The sequence below is a fragment of the Ascidiella aspersa genome, chromosome 1, assembly GCF_963924565.1.
Source record: "Ascidiella aspersa chromosome 1, kaAscAspe10.2, whole genome shotgun sequence".
Classification (NCBI taxonomy): Eukaryota; Metazoa; Chordata; class Ascidiacea; order Phlebobranchia; family Ascidiidae; genus Ascidiella; species Ascidiella aspersa.
The window spans coordinates 14,958,797-14,979,245 of NC_139447.1; the positions used below are offsets into that span (position 1 = coordinate 14,958,797).

The window sequence follows — 20,449 nt, forward strand, 5'->3', positions numbered from 1 at the left end:
TGATCGAAAACCCTATTCGGAATATGCGGTGTCCATCCAATAGCTGATGAAAATGCAGGTCATAATAACATGATGTGATAACCACTTTTAATGTCCAAACCAAAGCCACACTTTTAAAACATTACTCTTATGATTTAAATGTAGAAGTCCGCCTTTAATACGGTATCATTTTTGGTATTGTTTTTTGTGGACTTTGGAACGTTTTGTGTCGTTTCAGCGTCCTCGATTACTTTATGTACATCCAAACGCCATACGACTGTGTACAGTTAATTTTAAATGTGTGTTGGTAGAGACAAGTTAACTTCGAGGCTAAAATTCCCTTTTCCTTGAGAGAATAAAATCGAAAATGATTGTAAATAAAGACGTCGCAAGCTTTTCGATTTAGGAAATGTATCACGCAAGCGCATAAATGAATTCCTGGTGTGCAATATTACTATATTCTGGTTCGTTTATGTACTTTTGGCGTATGGTGATCACACATCCCTTTCTGCGTGTCGCGCTTTTAGAATTTAAAAAAGAAAATGTTACTTGTTAAAGTCGTCTGTTGTTACTCTCAATGGCTGTAGTAAGTTCGTACGAAGACCACAATTTTGACTTGAAATAGATATGTTTCATACAAACTAAAAAAATATTTTACACGTAGCCTATATTGCTACTGAGGCAACTTGTTGAAAAAACGGGAAAACTATATATCAGCTTTGCCTATTACATTTTCATTGCCCAAAAAGAAGACAATTTCGTCCCAACAGAACAAAACGTATTGCAAATGTAGTTTATTTTTAAAGAATTTATCACCTGTTTTGGGGTAATTATAGGCTACGAGAAAAGAATATACGGCAAAAATGATATTCAAACAAAACAAATGTATTGGGCACATTTACATAATACATAGCCCATTTAGGGTTTGTCTTTTCAATAGAAAATATTGATAAATAAATTATTCGAAATTTTATGTAACTTTTTTTGTTTGGTCATATCTTATTGTGGGTCGCACAGTGAAACTTTTATTGAAAGCGGATCGCGAACTGAAAAAGGACTGTCGATTAATCCGTAAAAAGAGACGGATTAAAGGAAAACATACACGTTAACCCTATATTTGGTGAATATTGGTCCCACGTAACCCTATAAGTGCATTAGTACCACCTATCACCTATCATGACCAATTTCTTTTATGATTACAGCTAAAGACAAATTTTCCACGGTTACAGCTCACCGTAAAATTTATCTTTATGATACCCAGGCCAACAAATTTGGTCTGAAAAACCAAGGGTTTTCTATTTTACAGGAGCGAAACTGTGAAAGTTGCAACAGATTTGTACTCTTCAAGACTGAATTTTGAGTAACAGTGTCAGTTCAAAATCTGTGAAACTTGTTAGTCGAGAACTCCAAATCTCGTTCGTGATGAGATACACTGTTCTAAGAAATTTGTAGACCTAAATTATCAAAAACGTATTTGTTATATCATTCTGTTGACAAAACGAAAATATAAACTGTTAATTGAACAATTTTTTCATCGAAATTATTCATTATTTATCAGGACTTCTTGTATTTATTAATTAAGTTTAACGACACAGCTTAGTTTTGGCATATACATTAACAAACGTTTTCTAATTTCTGCATCCGCAAGCATTTGTTTAATAACTGATTGAGGATTGTATTATTTCCGTTTTTATTTACGTGACACTTTGCGTACGACCAGCCTACTCGCGTCCTTAAATTGGACAGATTGTATACTCTTTAAAAACCTGTTTGTAACTTCTTTCGTTTTAGCTGTCGTGAGCAAGATAAAAAAGATGTATACTTTAAATGTAAGGTTTAAGCAAATATTTAGTAAGACAAAATCTTGACTGGCATAGTTTAATCTACCTTTCACGCTATAGTAGTACATGAGTAACTTGCACAAATGTTCTACTGGATTTAACAATTTGCTGGCACAGAAAAGGCTTTTTCCTTTAAAAAAAGCGAATAAATGATATGTGCTGCAGAAAAATAGCACAAAAAGAAAGCATTTGCTCGGATCGTTCATTGCACAATGTTCAGAGAATCCAATTCCAATTTGAAGCGAGCTATACCGGCGGCGAAAACGATTTGAACTTTTCGAAAACAAAAACAAACGACAACTGCGACGTGTACCAAATAAGGCCGTTAAATTTCAAAACCATCAATTTAAAGCGTGGAGTAAGACTTACTCCTGTGCAATTGACTGCGCGCAAAATTACACATCATACGTAGGTCAAAAAATAGGTCGATAATGGATACTTGATAACAAGGAGCAAAAAAATCACTGCTTCGAATAATTTTGTCTTGTTTTGCCTAAATGTAATTGCTACTGATCATCTGGTGATAGTGATATACCACTCCTTTTGCGCGTTGACGCCAGGTTTGCGAATGGTGAGGACACGAGTCGTCGAATCGTGGCTGAAGTCTAGCTCGTTGGCTGCACCGTCAGCTGCAAGATAACACATATAAGTAAAGATTGACGACAACAATATAGGGCACCATATCCGCGCAACTGTGGTATTTACTTTGGAACACGAATTTCGGCCAGTCACGCACAGAAAATTCGCAAACAGAACTATTGTATAACCAAACAGTACCTTGTTTAAACCAGATATATTTCTAATTTGCTCATATTACATAAATCGTGGAACAGACAACTACTTACCAACGGTCAGCTGGACCTTGGATGGTTTTGGAACACCAAGAATTATGACTCGTTCAATCCACGATTCGGTTTCCCACGAAGCCGATGGGTTCATTGACCTGCGCGTAAGTAGAGCGATAGTTTTGACTTTATACAATAAATAAAGCCAAACATGTAAAACAAAAATAAGTACCTGCAGGAAAGAACGTTATCTTGGTAGATGAGAGACATGTAGTTGTACTGCTTTTTCTGGTAGTCAAAGCTATGTCCATCATCCATATAAAGCTCTCCTGCTGCAGTGCCCTAGATAAAGGAAAGTAGGAGTTAGGGCTTCGTATACAAACTCATTTAAAGTTGTTTGGGCCAAAATATTGCCAACAGTATCCAAAAATAACTACATAGAGTGTTATACAAGTTATATTAATATTGTTTAATGGTAAGCACTGTTTCAACCAGTAGTATTAAGGAGAGTTTATAAAATGAACGCACAAAAACACTGCATTACATATATTTTCCAAAATTAGGTTTGTTTAAGTTACTGCTATTCATATAGCCCAATATGAATTTGGGGTGTATTTCAACTGCATAAAACTTGTGGCAAAGTTGTGTACTAAAATGATTTGCGCAAACCTAATCCTAATAAACCTAAAATCGCCTGACCTTGGGGCTGACAGCGACTGTAAGAGTGTAGGGGTCATGGGTCATCAGCGCCGAGCATCTTCGAACTCTCATTTTCCGAGGAACGATCGTACCACCACGCTGCAGTACCGCGATCTGAAAGACGTACGGTGAAGTTAAAAGATAGGCAAGTGATTAAAAAGCACGATAAAAACATTTTTACCGGTTGTTTTAATTTGGAAAAGTATTACCTTATTTAGTGGTGTTGCTATCGAAACAGTGGTCGGGCTCGGGTAAAACTGGTACGTTTTCACATCAAACCATCCGCTTGTTCCTGAAACGATATACCAATGCCAATGAATTTCTCAGTGATTTAAGATTTAACTGGGCTACATTAAAACTTTGTTGCCACCGCTTTAACTCTTGTGTATTACAAGTAGGCAAACTAAAATCTGATTGAGGTAAAACATAAAGCATAAGACATAAGAAATATTTACAAGCTGCTATAAACCTTTTATACGGATTTATTGACAGATAAATATTGACGTGAAATAGTTGCAAACTATTTGGAACTTCGAGAGCAAAATTACTCGTCATTTCTTCATCCGTCATGATTAGAAAATGCCACGATAAAAATTAGTTTCTATTACTTTAAAAGATTTTTTTAAAGTATTAAGATGGACCAAACTGGCACAATAAGGGTGGTCGCACGTTGCCCATATCTAAAAAAGAGAACTAAATATATTCAGTTAACAAATAAAACTGTAAAGTGAATCGTGCTCGATAACGGTGGACTTCAAACTAAACAAAACCCAAGACACAAAATTGGAAAAAATGTTTTAAAATCTTACGCAAAAACCAAATTCAAACCCGATATCCTAAAATCCGCGAAATAGAGCTTACACCTAAACCAGGCCACAGCTTATGGCAGTTATATTAAATGCGAATTGCGGTTACCGATCTACCGCCACTGATAATTCAAAATTAAACCTTTTCTCACCCGGTAAATAAACAGACGAGACCTGGGTGTTGGGTTTGGACACTGGCTGCACTAACAGGGCAGAGCCGACCATGTGAGAGTCGTCCTTGTCGAACACTGAAGTTTCTGTGGGAAATTCGTACCAGAGCGGGCGCATAGGGGGTTCACCAGTGGTGTGGGCTTGATAGAACAAGGTATACCTGCGAGGAATCGTTTGTTTGAGGTTTAACAGTTCGAACAACGTAATACTAGAGATGATAAAACTCTTAAAATACGACGTAACGTCAATTAAACCCACTTTATAAAGTGAGCCAAAAAAATTCAATTTCGTTAGCGACTAAAAGTAAAAAGGATGCCTATAAACTTGAAGGAAGCCATTTATTAAATTATTAAATAAATTATATAATCAGTTGTAAAAAATAAACCAAGTACAGAACATAGTAAACCGCAAATCAGTTTGTTTAGAAGTTATATGAAAAATATATTGCGCTACTAAAAGCATCATCAGTAACTAAAAACTTAACACAATACAATTTTAATCAAGAAGTACGCTCATAAAAACCCAAATTAACTGTTATAAGTGATGCATTACGCAAGCCGCAACTGCTGCGACTAAATGACGTAAAATGACTCTCAGGCTGATTCTGTTATTCGAAAGAAAATTCCGTTATAATCAGTTGTAATCTGAAATTTCTTACCAGTAAGGCGACAGCTCGTATCGTTCCCGCACAGAGTCCCTGATTACTTGCTTGTACTTATCGTCGAACAGCCAAGGCTCGCGACGTGAAGTATCGATATGTGCGTGGGCTCTGAAGAAAGGCTGGTAAGCACCGGCTTGGTACCAACGCGTCAACAGCTCGGGATCGGGATTTTTAAAAAATCCACCAACGTCAGCTAAAAGGCAAGAACAGGTGTTCCGCATAGCGGACAGATAACGACTTGGCAGAAATAATGGTACCGACGTATATATTTGAATTATTTGCGTAGGTCAGCCTAAATTTTATTTTTAAAAATCATTTGAAGCTATCCAAGTTAAAAAAATCGCGCGTCCAATTTTGTTTGTTCGTGAAAACAAAAGTACCCTTATGGTTTTACAGTACTTACAACAGAGATTCATTAAGGAAAACCAGAAAAATACGATCCCCAACTACAGTAGCTTGCTGTTGTTTTTTACATATAGGTGCAAAGAAAAAAGCAAAAAATGTCCTATATTTCAATCTTTAACCTAAAGGGTTGTAAAAAGACTAAACCAATATAAAAAATTGGTGGCCGACTAATGGGAAGTCCTGGTAGACATGCACAGAGAAAAAAATCACCTCCGGAATGAGCGATGCCGCAAAGTGAGACTGAAAGTAGCATAGGTACGCTGTACTCGAGATGGCCCCACTCCGCTGTGTTGTCGCCAGTCCAAATCGCACCTAGAAACAAGCAAGTGTCAAAACGTACGTGTGTAATTTTATACTGAATCTGATACAAGACAACATGTCGCGGAATTGGTATGTGTTATGTGATAGCTATTCTACCTATGTAAGGACTTATTCTAATCGGCATTGGAAAAGAAATGTGCCGTATATTTACAAAACTTCGGTGAATGGTGACCAACAGAATAGCAGAATTCTGACGACCTCCCGATTATGTCGGCCATATTAATTAGTGCAAAAAATATATTTATTTGAAAGATCCATTTCACAAAAAATACTTGTTGATGTTTTAATTCCTATTCAATCTAACACATTTTTAAGCACGAATAGGAAGGAACACTCCGCACTTTAGTTGGCGGTAGTTAATTTTGTTGTGCCATTCTGAAAAATGTAACTGAAGTGCGAAGCACGTTGTTTACTGGGAAAGGTAGTGCTAGGCAATTAAATTGTAATGTTTAGTATTTTAAAAAGTACTTAAGTTCGATCATAGAATTGTTGTGTGTTTGCATTTTTGTCTTGAATGACAGCGCTTAAGTATTTCTATATTGACCTAAAAAAGCAAACACGATAGTTAATAGCATATAAATAGACAAGCATGACATTTGCAATGGCGGATCCAGCGGTACCAGGCCATGCTACACACATAATAAACTAAATTTTTGCCTGTTTTACCGTACCTACATTATCGCTGAGCACATCCTTTAAAATATGCGAATTAACAGTGTATGTTTGAAATTTACTCTGTGGAAATTATTTGGTCTTCAAAAAAAAAAAATTTTCAGGGACATTGACACAGGACAATTTCCAAACAGCGGGTTCGCGTGCCATACCATATTTCTGTGTTCCGATGAAGAAGGCGCGAGAAAGGACGAATGGTCTTTCTGTGCCTCCCGACCGCGCGATCTGCCCTTCCACTGTCGACTTTTGCTGTATAAAAAACGCAGAACAAAACAACGCAATTAAAATGGGTGTTTAACTCGAATCAACTTCGTAACGTGGAAATAACAAATTAGCTAAATTTTGCATCTCGTGCATGTTTTATGTAGACGTGTTCTATTAGAAAACTAGAGGTAAGCGTAAACATTATTTGGGCGAGTTATGTGAAGGAAAGCAAGCATTAAACCTGTACTTACCAAAAGTATGCCATACATGTTGTGTACATGTCTGTGTTCCCAACCACCGCCGTGCGTTATGTCTTTGTGCATCGTTATTTCGGGTCCGTTGAACACACTTGGTTCGTTCATGTCATTCCAGGTGAAAAGGTGCATCGTGGAGCCCTGATAAACCTCGGGAACGAACTGACTTGCCCACCATTTCCTAATTTTAACACGAAAAGCAATTAGTGCTGTTTTAATACAAGCTAAGGTTGTACTCTAATTGCACCATTTCGTTAATTTTATTAAAATAATAATAGCTAACGTAAGATTATTCAAGCTTTTGTTTGTGTTTATACACATTTCATTAAAATACAGACTACAAATGAAGATTTTTTTAAATTTAAATGTAGATATTTTAACAGCTTTACCGAACTTCTGGTAGAGTGAAATCCAAGTAAGCGGAGTCTCCGGGCCAACACCATCCTTTAAACTCACTGCCATCCCTATTCTTGATGAAGTATCCTTTGTTTTGTGCCTCCCTGTAGTAATGAATAAAAATTTGTTTGAAGAGCAATGTACATAAATAGCTTGCATAATTGGAATTGTTATCAAATCTAGGATTGGGATTTTTCACAGTGTAATTCGCTTCGGCCGAGTGCTGATTGTGCCTACTTGCACACCTATGGGAATTAAAGGCACACTGCAGTGTCTACATAATATTTATTTTGACGTTTTCTTACCGGTATATATGGTAGTTGGTGTCCACTTTGATATGGGGATCGATGATTGTCACCATCTTTCTTCCTTTGGCAGCCAAAGAATTTTGCATTTCAATTGGATTTGGAAACTTCAAAGAGTCCCAAGTAAAATATCTGAAATTAACAAAATTGCATGGTAAAACATTTTTTTAACACTTCAAACAACGGGTATTTTTTCGTAAGTCTGTTAAATATGTTTTAAGTAAACCTAATTCACCTTTTGCCATTTGTGTGTTCAATATCCAACCATAAACAATCATATGGAATGTCATGTTCGTCAAATCCGGCATCAACCTGCTGTACATCCTTTTCATCTTTGTAATTCCACCTTTGCAAAAAAGTTAAATAAGTGTACTCTACTGTACATGCATCCATGTTATGTATTTCCTGTATGTTTACAAAAGGATGGTTAACAGACAAAACACTTAAACAAATTTAAGCTACATACAGTGGTTCCCAGTGGCGTATCCAGGGGGGGGGGGGGGGGTTCGGACCCCCCCCCCCCCCCCCCTTTTCGTAAGTGACACTATCGTTTTTCGTCGTTTTTGTCGGAGTTTTACTCACCGTCCGAAGCTGCGTGTTTTTAAGTGTAATTGGGTCACGCGTCTTGAGCTAATGCCAAACCAAAATCAAAAGCAAAACGCCGTTTTTCGTCTTTTGTTTGGTCGACCGTAAACGCTAGATAGTTTTTCTCTTTCGCCTTTCGTTATTCGTTCGGGTTGGCTAATCAGCAAGTGTGTGTTCGACAATTAATAATATAAATCAAGCGGTTTCCGCTTTTTTCTCTCTGAAAACGTCGAGTTAGACGGTGCTGATGTTTCTCGCTGTTTGTTGTCTGCGTTAATATCAGATGTTGGTGTAAGACTGGGGTCGGCAACCTACTGTATCGGGCCCGTCGCCTCTTTGACAAACTATACACGAGTTCATTTCAAATACTTTTTGACTATTTTAACTACGCAAGTGCGAAAATTTTTCGCGCAAGGCGCGAATGGTCTTACTACGTCCCATTTGTTAACGTTTTCTGTATTTTGAACTAGATCAGCGCTTCTTTACCGTTGCGCCGTGGAAAGCTGTCAATTGCGTCGCGGACAAATCGAAAACGTATTCAAACATATTTGACATATATTTTTTAACATTTTTCATTTTCGGCAATGTAATAAAAACTTGCAAGAAATTTAAAAGAAACGCCGTTATACCAAAAAAAAATCGCGCTCGCTTCGCTCGCCAGGGGCGCCAAAACTTAAAACGGTTATCAAACGCTGAACTAAATTAACTAACTATCAAAGTTAGACCGTTTTTTCGAAATAGTTTTACATGTTGCGCTAATCGAAAAAACACCCGGGAAAAACTCCCGTTTAGTATTGCAGATGGCGAAAGACGTGCTTGTAACATAGCCTAGTCCCGTACATGGATCTACCAAAATCAATCACACATATTTCACGGTCTTGGTTTAGTTTTTCGCCTGAAGTTAACGATTGCACACTAAGCGGTGTTCGCTTTCCGTCTAAATGTTCGCTTTTGCTGGACGTTAATTGACTGTTTTGGATAAATTTTTTTCTTGTTAATGACGTCATCACCATCGCTATTTTATGACGTCCTATCCGTCACTATTTTATGACGTCATTAACGTCAGACGAAAAAACAACGGGGAATTCCCTAAGTTGAAAATTCGCACCCCCCCCTTTTTGAATTTCTGGATACGTCCCTGGTGGTTCCAGAATATTTGTTGCATATTACAATTGTGCAATTTTTTTTTCATAATCAGGCTAAGATTACAGTAATACATTATATAATTACTGTAAATATTTTCAAACTTGTTGAACACAATTGAACATTACATCCTACGGATTATGTTAAATACAACTATTTTAAACCTGCATTGGTGGTAGGTGGTAGCCCACATCGGGGGCATGTAAGACCGACCAGTTAACGATGTGTATTGCCTCATCACATCTGAAGGCGACCGTCCAAGCATGAAATAAACATCAATTACTCCACTTTCTGACATCCAATGAACATTAACCTAGAAATGATTAAACATAGTAATTAAAACCACTGTTAGTTTTTATATTTACTTACAGGCAGGGTTACCAACTGCTATGCATAAAAAAAATCAACAGCGCATATATTTTTATGTGCCTAATATGTCAAGTATAAAGTTTAAAGTTATGCCAGCTGAAACCCAAAAGATGCAATTATTTTTGCACTTCACATTTAGCTTAGCTTTGATTGCATAGTTGCACATTGCACACCAGTTATTTTAAACAGCAAACAGCCCAACCATTTTTTTTTATTTAAAAAGCCCAACCATTTTTTTTTATTTAAACAGCCCAACCCCCATAAAACTAAAACCTGGATATGCCCCTACACTCCCTGCAACATAAGCCTAGCGAATGAAACAAATTGCTTCTAAAGGCCTGAAAAAAATATAGTTGGACCATGCTGCTCTAAATTATTTTTAGTCAGTAGTAACAACCTTATGTTTAAATATATCAGCCGGGGGATAAACATGTAAACATGCACTGTCAGCCTAGGACCTAGGGTTGTAGACCCGGGGTAACCAAACTAGAGTCTACCAGTCGTGTGTGGCCCTTTAGGTTTGTTTACTCGACCTATGGCATATTTTCCTAACAAAATACGGTTAAAACTTTTCACTTCAAAAATTAACTCAACTGACAAATTCATATAACTTATTAAAAAAAAAAACTAAAATAAGTGTAAAAATTTAAAGTGAAATTTTAATGCTTATAAACAACGAAATGTCGATTCTATGGAATTTTATGGCTTTATTATTTTATAGAAATACCCCATGCATATTACTTGATAATATACTTCAGCATGAAATGACAACCCTGCCTACAGGATATTGCAACATGCATTGTCAACAACTTTAGCTAGAACTAGGTAGGGATATTTTTGCAATGCATAATGACATAGTTTGAACTAAACAAAAAATACTTTAGTTAGAAGACAAATACCTCTGGAACTGCCTCCTGACTAGCAAAGTACCCAAATAAAGTTCCCAAAACCCCCTTGTTGTCTTCACTGGAGTCGACGTCCACCCAAGTTTCTGCAGAATTGACCCATAATAAGCCAACGGTGCGTTTGTTGCTGTTAAGAAAAATAATTTTTGTATATTATATATCTATATTTTTCTTCACAATGCACAATTGGTATATATTAATAGACTATAATAAAATGTTAAATTTGATTTAATTATTGCATTTTTTATGTTAAAATACTTACTTATGTCCAACCATAAATGGTATTGAACCATAAAGTGCTGCACGACTGTCAAGGTCATATTCAAAAACATCAAGATTGTAAAGTCTGTAAGGTTCAGCACCAACTGTCGATTTTAGAGCAAAGTGATCAGCATGTTCTGGTATGCCATAAACATGGGCAAAATTTACAAATGAAGTATCCAGACCAATGGACTCAGGACCTGAAAATCAAATTCCCATCAGTATATATATAATACATATGATGGTGCATATGATGCACAGACAGTGTCAGATGTACATCAATACCTTTGTCATGAAATTAGAAATACAATTGTAATATTGGAATGTATAAATTTCATTAACTATTTTAAAACCAGTTACACTAAACAATTAAAAAAAAAACACTAATATCCATTCCATAGGTCAGCTAAGGTAATTTTAACAGTAAAAATTATCAAAAAGAAAGTTATATTGTATACTTAAAAAAGGAAAAAAATGGTTTCACAATACTAGGATATTTCACACAAATTATCTATCTTGCCTTACTCTGAAAATATACTTACAAACTCATATGTCCACTTTTGTATACTTACAAACTCATATGTCCACTTTTCCCTCTTGCAACAACTTATATATCACCATCTACCCTCTCCCCACATTTGATGTTATAACAAAATTTAAGTTTAAAACGTGTGTTGTTTTTTAGCAAACTGGTGTGCAAATATGATGCCGAAATACAATTTATGTCTCATTCCTAATAAAAAGATGATTTCTTTGCTTTAGTAGCAATCCCATTATGGCTAAAAATCTTCTGGAGCAACAATATTATCTCCTCAGATTGTACATGACTTGCACGAAGCAAGCACGGCAAACCCAGGATTTTTTTTATGGGGGGGCATTTTTAAAGATGATGCTACAAAGTAATGTTACACTGTGGCCTCAAAGTGGTGGACAAACAGCGGCGTGGTCAAATGTAGCTCGTCAACAAGTTTTATGTGGAGATTATGTTTAGGTCAATTTTTGTGTACTTGTTTTCGGCCTATTTTAACTCAACAAATGCAAACATTTTTGCGCTTTGCATAAACAAATTTTAACTTTCCTGTATGTCTCGCTTGTTTTAAGAAACCTTGCCAGCATAAACAAGTCACATGTCTTACATCAGTTTGTTAACATCTTAGGTCAACAGCATTTAGAACCTTTGAGATCACGAAGTGTGATAAATGCCCTTGAATTTTTGCTCCTATGCTTTACCTATATATTATTATGTACCAAAACCAGAAAGATCATTTTTACAAACCTCTTGGTTTAGAATCAGTGTGAGTTTTGAAGGTTTCCTCCCACATTCCTTTTTGATTGTCCTCATTTTCGTCTTTTTTGTCCGATTCATTATCCTCCTCTCTTTCATCGTTTTCTTCTGGGGGTGATTCACCCTAACCAATACGAATATATTTTATTTATCCAATAAAATAATGTTTGCACTAAAAAATAATTTTGCAATCAATTTTCTATAATATCATTTTCGCTGAAATATTATTGTTATTCACTTTTTTTCCTGTATGAATAAATATAAAATTATTTTGTATATAAACTAATAATAAAATATTAGACCATTTTTATATTCTGGAGAAATGCACATTTTTGGGGGAATTTACTATTGTTTAGCCAAATAATGCAACAGGACATTGATGCCTTGCACAAACAAGTTTTTAATGGAAAAGCATTATTCAACCAAAATACTACACTATTGTTTACACATAAAATACTCTTTGTTTTGTTGTTGATTATTATTAATTATTATCACACTGTCTTACATATTACCTCCTCAACTGGTTCAGCCCCTTCATTTGGCTCCGGTTCAGTAGGTTTTTCTTCTTCACTATAAAATTAGATTTTTTCGCACCTTTATATGTTAGTCATTAAAGTGTTGTTTAGCGACTATGATTCATCAGAGGCAATGTAATGTCTAAATCACTTCTACATTTTAGGAACCTAGTTGCTATTTGCAATATTAAGGTAATAAACCAATACCTAACAGACAGTGGTTCGCAACCTGGTGGTCACAAAGGTAAATCGCTACATCACAACATTACATCACAAAATGCATCTTAATATGATTTCATAAAAAAAGATAACTTAAAAACACCATACAGTAAGTTTATATTCTTAAAGCCTGAAATTTAAGGACTGAAAGAGGTTTACTTTTAAAATAAAACCTACATTACAAAGAATTTATCAATTCGCTTAAAGCGAAAAAAGGCCTTTTTTTAGACTGTGCAATGAATCACATGACGCCTTTTTACTAAAAGCATTAAAAAGTAGGCTTAGACATACTGGAAACATTATATATTTTCTTGGAGTGCAAACTTTTCTTAGATAAACATGTTAAAATAGACAAAAGGCCATGTTCTCCTTGTGGATCTTCTTCTGTTGTTTTGTGCTATTGTTAAGCAAAAATTACTTTTGTATCTGTTGGCGTTAATCTATAGAACAGCATTTAACAACATTTTTCCCACTTGACCAACTCAGAGAAAAACGAGTTAATAAAAAAACAATTATCAATACATACTGCTATAAATTAAATTTTCTATCCATATTTTTTGAGACTTCTACATAAACTTTTATTGTTTTGTTCATGTTACATCCAGAAGTCAATTTTTCAAATAAAACAATAAAACATATGCTAAATGAAATATGATTGAAATCTGGTTTATTGTTATGTGCAATACACCAAAAATGGGAGGGGTTAATAGGTAAAACAAGAAAGGAGGTTAAAGTTGGGAACCACTGCTGTAAGATGATCTACCATAACTAAGGATGGCATGCTATTCTTGATGTTAGACAGGTATAGGCAATAGCAATAAATATTACAATGTTTTCTAAACCATGTGTCGGGTATATTTCTAAAAAGTATTTCAAATTATAAAAATTTAGCAGACTAGAGCAGTAAGAATCTGTTTTGAGTAAAGCACTTTTCCTTCAGAGCAGATTTAGGCTGTCATGCAAAGAGAGGAGAATAAAAAAGTCATGCTTGTGTTACACGTTAAACATTTTGCTACTTCTACCCCACCGCAAATCACACTGGCACAAATTGACATGCAATAAACTAAGCTTTGTTTGTGATATTAGTAAAAAAATATGTAAACAGCCATCAAACCATATTTTAAGCTATGGGCCATTTTTCTTGACATTCACTTTATGCTGGTACAAAAAACACCGAAAAAATTTACTATGAAAATAAATTCACCAGTAAGTACCAGGAAAAGATAGTGCAGTAAATTGAGTGAAAGGTTGATGCTGACTCTGTAACAAGCTTCATGGGTGAATGTCTTGCAAGCAAAAAAGTAAATTAGGTGAAAAACACAATCATATGAAGTTCATAATTTCAAACCAAATCAGAGATTGCAAAGCAAAATAGTTTAGAAGCAAGCACACTACTCTTTGCCAAAAAAAAAAACACTTTTGCATTTAAAAAAACAAACACTATAAGAAACCAAAAATCAGGAATGGAAATTAAAAAACAAATTATTTTTTTGGACAGTTGGCCATGTTTTTATGAACAGATATTTTCCAGAGCTGAAGTTCAGAGATTTAAAAAAAAAGGAAATGGTAAAAACTGAGCTACTACTTCTACAATTTACTTTTACTAGTATTAGTTAAGATGGAATGGCAAGTTCCATTACTGAGCAACAGACATTTATTAGTATGGTTAAACTGAGTATTATTTTGTATTAGGTTAATAAAATTTTCTGGTTGCATGCAAAAAACAACATATAGTATATAGTTTTATTTCAAACACATTATGCCTGGTGCCTTAAACTCACATCTTTGGTTCAGGTTTGGTACGCAGATGCTCAATCTCAAGCAGATTTCTAGAGTTTACACTGAAAACTGGTTCATCATCATCAAAAATATCAAGTCGAAAAGGATTGCAAGATATCACAACTTTAAGATCAGTGTTGTTGGCCATTAAAACAACTGCTGTTCCATCGGATTTGTTGGGCCGACTGTATATGCTACAAATGATCAATATAACAACATATTTAAAATACAACACAATTTAAGGCCAGCAAGATTTGCCAGTATTAATATAGTGTTGTGTTTATGAAACAGCAGCTTATTTAAATAGCTTTAAGCACAACATGTGAATATGTAGTGAAAGTGCAATATTAAAACAGATATACTCGATAACATTTGATACCAAAAAAAAAAAAAAAACATTTTATTCAACAATATTTGATAGAGTTTACTTTTGAGCTGGAACTTCCTCAATTGTATCAGGAACTTCATATCTGGGAAGCAATGGCGAAACTTCATTGATTTTTAGTCGCAATGTTGCATCTGCATAACCAAATAATTCAAGAATAAATGGTTTCCCATTTTTATTATTGGTAATATCCAGAGCAACGTGATTGCTGCCCAGTGTTCGGAGTGAATCCAAATTTGCTACATATGGGGAAACTTCTGGTTTGAAATTCCGCTGTCGCCTGAACAAAATTTGTTAGATTTAAATTTTAGCTTGCAGAAAAGTCATTATATAAACACTGTACATAAAATACATTTATTATTTTTTTTTAATTTAACGAAGTTAGTTCTGTTTAACTACTTAAAGAGCAATTGTTAAGTATGAAGTAAGAATATCAAAGGCTTTGATATTCTCACTACATCTAACCACAATCTTCAACCATCACGCTCACTAGAGCAAACATTTAACTTTTTCAGTTGTTAATTGAAGATAACTGTTGAAAAAACTTACTGGCAAAAAGCACTTTGGTCACATCTTTTGAAATTGCTTGCATCAAATGTACTTGAATCATCAACAGTTACAGACATTACGAGACAAAAAAGCAATCTAAAAAAACACAACGATTGTAAATTAATTTAATTTTAAAATAAATGTATACTGTAAATGCTTAAAAAAGAAACAAAATCTTTTACCATGCATAAAAAAATAACAAAATAACAAAATTAAAAAGGTAAAGTTTTTAACTGTTTAGTGTAATATCAAGTTTCTTAGAAATTTCAATAGAGAAATTATTGTAATTAATTTGCAGGTCAAACTTCCGTCAAATGGTTATGCTGCCAGCAAAGGGATTGTGTAGATACAAGTATGGATTAAAACTTGTGATAAACCAACATTAAAATATTATGTAAAAAAATCAGTGTTATTTTTTCAATGAAATTAGCCTTTCATTATTGGAGAACAAAGTTCAGACCATATTAGATAAGACCCAGGGTTAAACACTAGAATCTGATTTGTACTGTGCTGACCTAACAAGAATAATGATGTACAAATGGACTAGGTTTTAAATTCATTTTAAATTTAAACCCTGTAAATGGATGATAAAATTATTGAATACTACAAATAAAACATATCTTCGAAATAAAAGCAAAAAAATATTAGAAAAGCTGATTTCAAATAAACCAAATTTAATTACCCAAAGCTTCCCTTGAACATGATGATATGATGAAAGCACCAGAAGCTGCACTTAATGTAAGGGCTTTTCAGGATACAATAATTAAAACAAAATACTACCAAGTAACCAACAAAGTATAGAAATCAAACAGGTTGAGTTAATTTCTAAAAAAAGGAATTTCCTTCAAATCATTCTCTCCAATCAAAAACATGACAGAAACTTATCCAAGTAACAAATATATAATACAAAAAAAATAGTTTAAGACTGTTTACATTGAGAATAGGTTTGACATATTAACTGCAAAAAAGATTTTGTGGAAGGCTGGGAGTTTCCATCCAAATGTTATTAGTGAAGTATACCCACCTACTTTTAGTTTACTGACATTTTCCACGGATATCCTACTACGGGCCGCATGAGAAAATAGGATCTCAAACAGAAGTCATACTGTGACACTATAAAACAAGTAAGCCAAATAACCTGTTGATATGTTATGAGTTGAATGCAAATGTGCAACAGAAGTCGAATGTTGGGCGAAAAAATTAAAAAAAAAATCGTAAAACTTAAAATAAGATTTAGAGGGGACTGTGACACATTTAGCACAGATAATATGTGTGTACATTGTTGCAAATATTGGGATTTATCAAGTTCTGGTGGTATTGACCTAAAAGCTCAAGGTTAAAATACTAAAAAAAAAGTTGCCATATTTTTTACTATTTTACTTTCCCTTCATTAAAATGAACAATTTTTTTTAATTTAAGCTTCCCTGTCACTTGCTTTGATTTTTATGCAGAGTTGATATTTTGCGCTTGCCCGCCAATGCGAGTGCTGATTGACACCCATTCACCTAATTGGCAAGTGCCTTAAGGCAAAGATTGGTCATTGTTATCATACCTAGTTGCGCTCTTAATTGGTACAAATTGCACTAAACTTCAACTGACTGAAGGCCATTTTTTGCATAAATACCATACCGTACATGCTTGTGGCACTACACAACTACAAATTGACTTAACACAAGGCACATTGTAAAAAAGAGATTAAGTTTTTGCATCTTGAGTGATAAAAATGAGTAATTTTATAATGTAATGATTTGCGTGTGGTTACGGTTCCAGTTAAAACTTGTTGATTTAATCGCAAAATTCATGAACTTTCGGTAAACTAATTTATTTACGTATAAATCACCGTCCGTTCGCTGTGTGTCAGATCTGACAGTTAACCTCTAATCTCTAAACAGTTCTTCTTGTGAGCATAAGGGTGTGGTTGTCCAGATATTTCTTTTATAATTAGATTAATCTATAACCCGAATTAAGAACTCACATGCAACTTTAGTTTGAGTAGTTATTTGTAACAAACCAAATTAGATAACTAGGAATAATCATCATGTAGTACATTTTGAGAAACTACATTTCTCCACCCAAAATTAAACAAACTTGCTCACTTGCCACATTACAATTGTGTATATGACAGAAAAAAAATAACATTAAATTTATTGACGCAAAAATGTTAGACAGGGCGGAAATTTGCTCCAAGCATGGAACAATTTTTACAGAGTGCTATTTGTCCAGGAAAGTGCTGATTGGTAGACACTAACCAAGCTGGCGGAGTGAATTGCACTCGCAAGCTCACCCTGATATACATAAGGAATGTTTTTGAAACTCTAAATACTTTAGTTTTAGTGGAAACTTTTTCGGCAAGTGGGGTGCAGTAAAGCCACATGCATCCAGAAGAATGATGGTAAACTCAAAAAGATTTAAAAAATGGTAAATAAACAAATCAACCAGGCAGTGTAATGCAGTTCACCAAGTTTGTTTATATTGGGGCAATGTAGGTAAAGCTTGGTATTAGTGATTAAGTAATAATTGCAATGCGAAATAGAGAAAATAGTGCAATCAACTGTCACCAGCCAGCCAACACCTTCCACTAGAGCAGTGGTTCCCAACCTTTTTAAGGCTGTGGCACAGAAAAAGGAGGCTGTATGCTTAAAACACTTCGTTTAGACCAGGGGTTCTTGAAATTTTTTTACCGCAGACCGCTGACATTTTTTTTTTATAGTATTTTAATAATACCTTCAGGGACGCCTGAAACTAGTTCACGTACCACCAAGGGGTCCACGGTCCCCAGTTTAAGAACCCCTGGTTCTGACAGATATTCTCAATTCTAATCATATAAACTGGCCAATTATAATAGTTATTCAGGGTTTTTGTTGGAAGTAAATTGGCAATAGTGTTAAAATAACGCAATTATGTAGCATTTAATTGGTTGTATACTTAGTCACATGTTTGACACCCCTGATTTAATATATACTGGTAGAAGTCTTAAAGCAAAAGTTGCCTGAATGAAAAAGAAAAAACACACAGGAATAAGATTTAACATTTAAATAGGACCTAAACTCGTCAAAATAAACAAAACAAACATGTCAGAACAAGGCAGTTGAGGTCTTATTTAAATGCAAGTTTTATTATGACTTAGCGGTTGGTCTAATTTTGGAATTTGATATTTAGCATTTAGGTTCAGGAGGTTCAAATAGTAGTATTTTATTTATTTTCCCGTATTAATTTTTCTTTTATAATTTTAATGTTTGACAAAGTTTTGTTATTGTAAAAAAGTGGTAGGATTCTAGACCAGCGCCATAAATTGTAAAGTAGTTTTGCAGAGCCGTGAATACTAGTGTGAATTTTGGTTCGGACTTGGGACTCGAAGAGTCGGTTTGTTTTGCTGGAGTCGGACTCGGGAGTCGAGACTCTGAGTAAGACCATATAAAAGAGTCCTACATGCGCAGTACCAATTTTCAAAGCTGATATGGCCGTCAACTGGAAATAGCATATGGTGGAATATTTTCCATACATGTATTTCAAGTGAATGAATTATATAACACTCTATAAGTGGCTTGCTGAATATTCCTTTGGCTTTAGTTACGTAAATTGGTGGAATACAGGCTGTAGAGTCTGGGCCGGACTCGGCGTTAGACAAAATCGAACATTTGACCCGAGTCTTACTCGGGACTCGGGTTTAGTTTTTTGGCTGGAGTCAGACTTCGGTTATTTTTAACCGACTCCGCAGCCCTGCTTGACCCACCCAAACCCAAATGCTAACCTGCAACCTAACCCAAGTAATGTGCGTTATGATATGATTCTAGACCAGAACCATTTATTTGCACATAGACCAGTTTCTTGCCCAGTGTTCATGAATTGCTTACAATGTAGCAAACTTTTGGTTTGGGTTTTAGCCAACATCCCCTTTATATAGAACTTCTGTCCCGAAAAACAATTAATTGTGCAACGTAGCCATTTAAATCCATTCTGTTGCCATTTAAATCCATTCTGCATTCTGTGGCAGGTGCACACCCGATTTTCGTAAAATTCAAAATTGTGTTCGGATTTTCAACCTAAGGTGTACAATAAGAACATAATTGGGCACTCTTTCACTTATGTACGTGAAAAGTTATGCAAAAAACAAAACAAAATAATACTGCATACCACAACGCATATTGTTTGGGTTAGGGTTAGCGTTTGGTTGAGGGTGGGTAAGTAATATTATGTTTATTATTAATAATAACTTGACCCATGCACCCTCAACCAAACGCTAACCCGCACCCTAACCCAAACAACAATAGGGTGTATCTTTATAGAATCGAAAACCATCGGCGGCAGGCTTTAGCCAGTCGATCACTGCCGCTGACGCGTACATTAATAAGTAAAACTCATAGTTAAAAACATGAGTAAAAACAGGATCAGACGTTTTTTTTTTTTTTTTATTGTTTACTTTTATTGGTTTGTTGATGGCTGCGCTCTGATTTTATTTATTTGTACTCTTACAGGAACTGATGATGCCACTTTGGCGAAATATATTTTCCTTTAAACAAAACGTCTGATCCTGTTTTTACTCATGTTTTTAACTATGAGTTTTACTTGCTAACCCAAACAATATGCGTTGTGGTATATGCGGCATTTGAAGAAAGTTTTTTTTTTATTAATTTTTACGCACAATAGTGAAAGAGCGCCCATAATTGCACACCTCAAAATTTGGTTTGCATATCAGAGATCTCGGCGTGCGTGAAGTCCCATGAAATAGAGACTAGAAGCAGTGCAGATAGCCTCTTTGTTTTTTCAAAATACCTTATAAAGGTAAATCGGGGATTTCGAAATCGCCTCTAAAAGTTATGCAAATCTGCAACTTTTTATCCTTAAACATACTTTTACTATTAATTTATATATTTTACTGATGTACCATTTTGCGCATAATTTCCCTCAACCGCTCAACAAACGCTAAAGAATTGACGTGTATAGAAATCAGAAAT

At 34.9% G+C, this 20,449-nt stretch overlaps 1 protein-coding gene across 1 annotated transcript; it reads right to left on the reverse strand.

The window, feature by feature from the left end:
* Positions 1-809: 809 nt before the first annotated feature.
* On the reverse strand, positions 810-16,308 carry LOC146167977 (neutral alpha-glucosidase AB-like). Its single transcript, XM_083390985.1, has 22 exons — positions 16,177-16,308; positions 15,495-15,590; positions 14,989-15,225; positions 14,563-14,754; positions 12,560-12,617; positions 12,039-12,171; positions 10,764-10,962; positions 10,496-10,628; positions 9,392-9,540; positions 7,735-7,845; positions 7,500-7,631; positions 7,188-7,298; positions 6,796-6,979; positions 6,493-6,589; positions 5,558-5,659; positions 4,940-5,135; positions 4,263-4,441; positions 3,514-3,596; positions 3,305-3,418; positions 2,838-2,947; positions 2,666-2,763; positions 810-2,449 (listed from the first exon to the last, which is right to left on the reverse strand). Exons 1-22 carry the CDS (start codon positions 16,194-16,196, stop codon positions 2,334-2,336), a joined length of 2,850 nt encoding a protein of 949 aa, XP_083247111.1. The 5' UTR covers positions 16,197-16,308; the 3' UTR covers positions 810-2,333.
* Between the last annotated feature and the right edge of the window lie 4,141 nt (positions 16,309-20,449).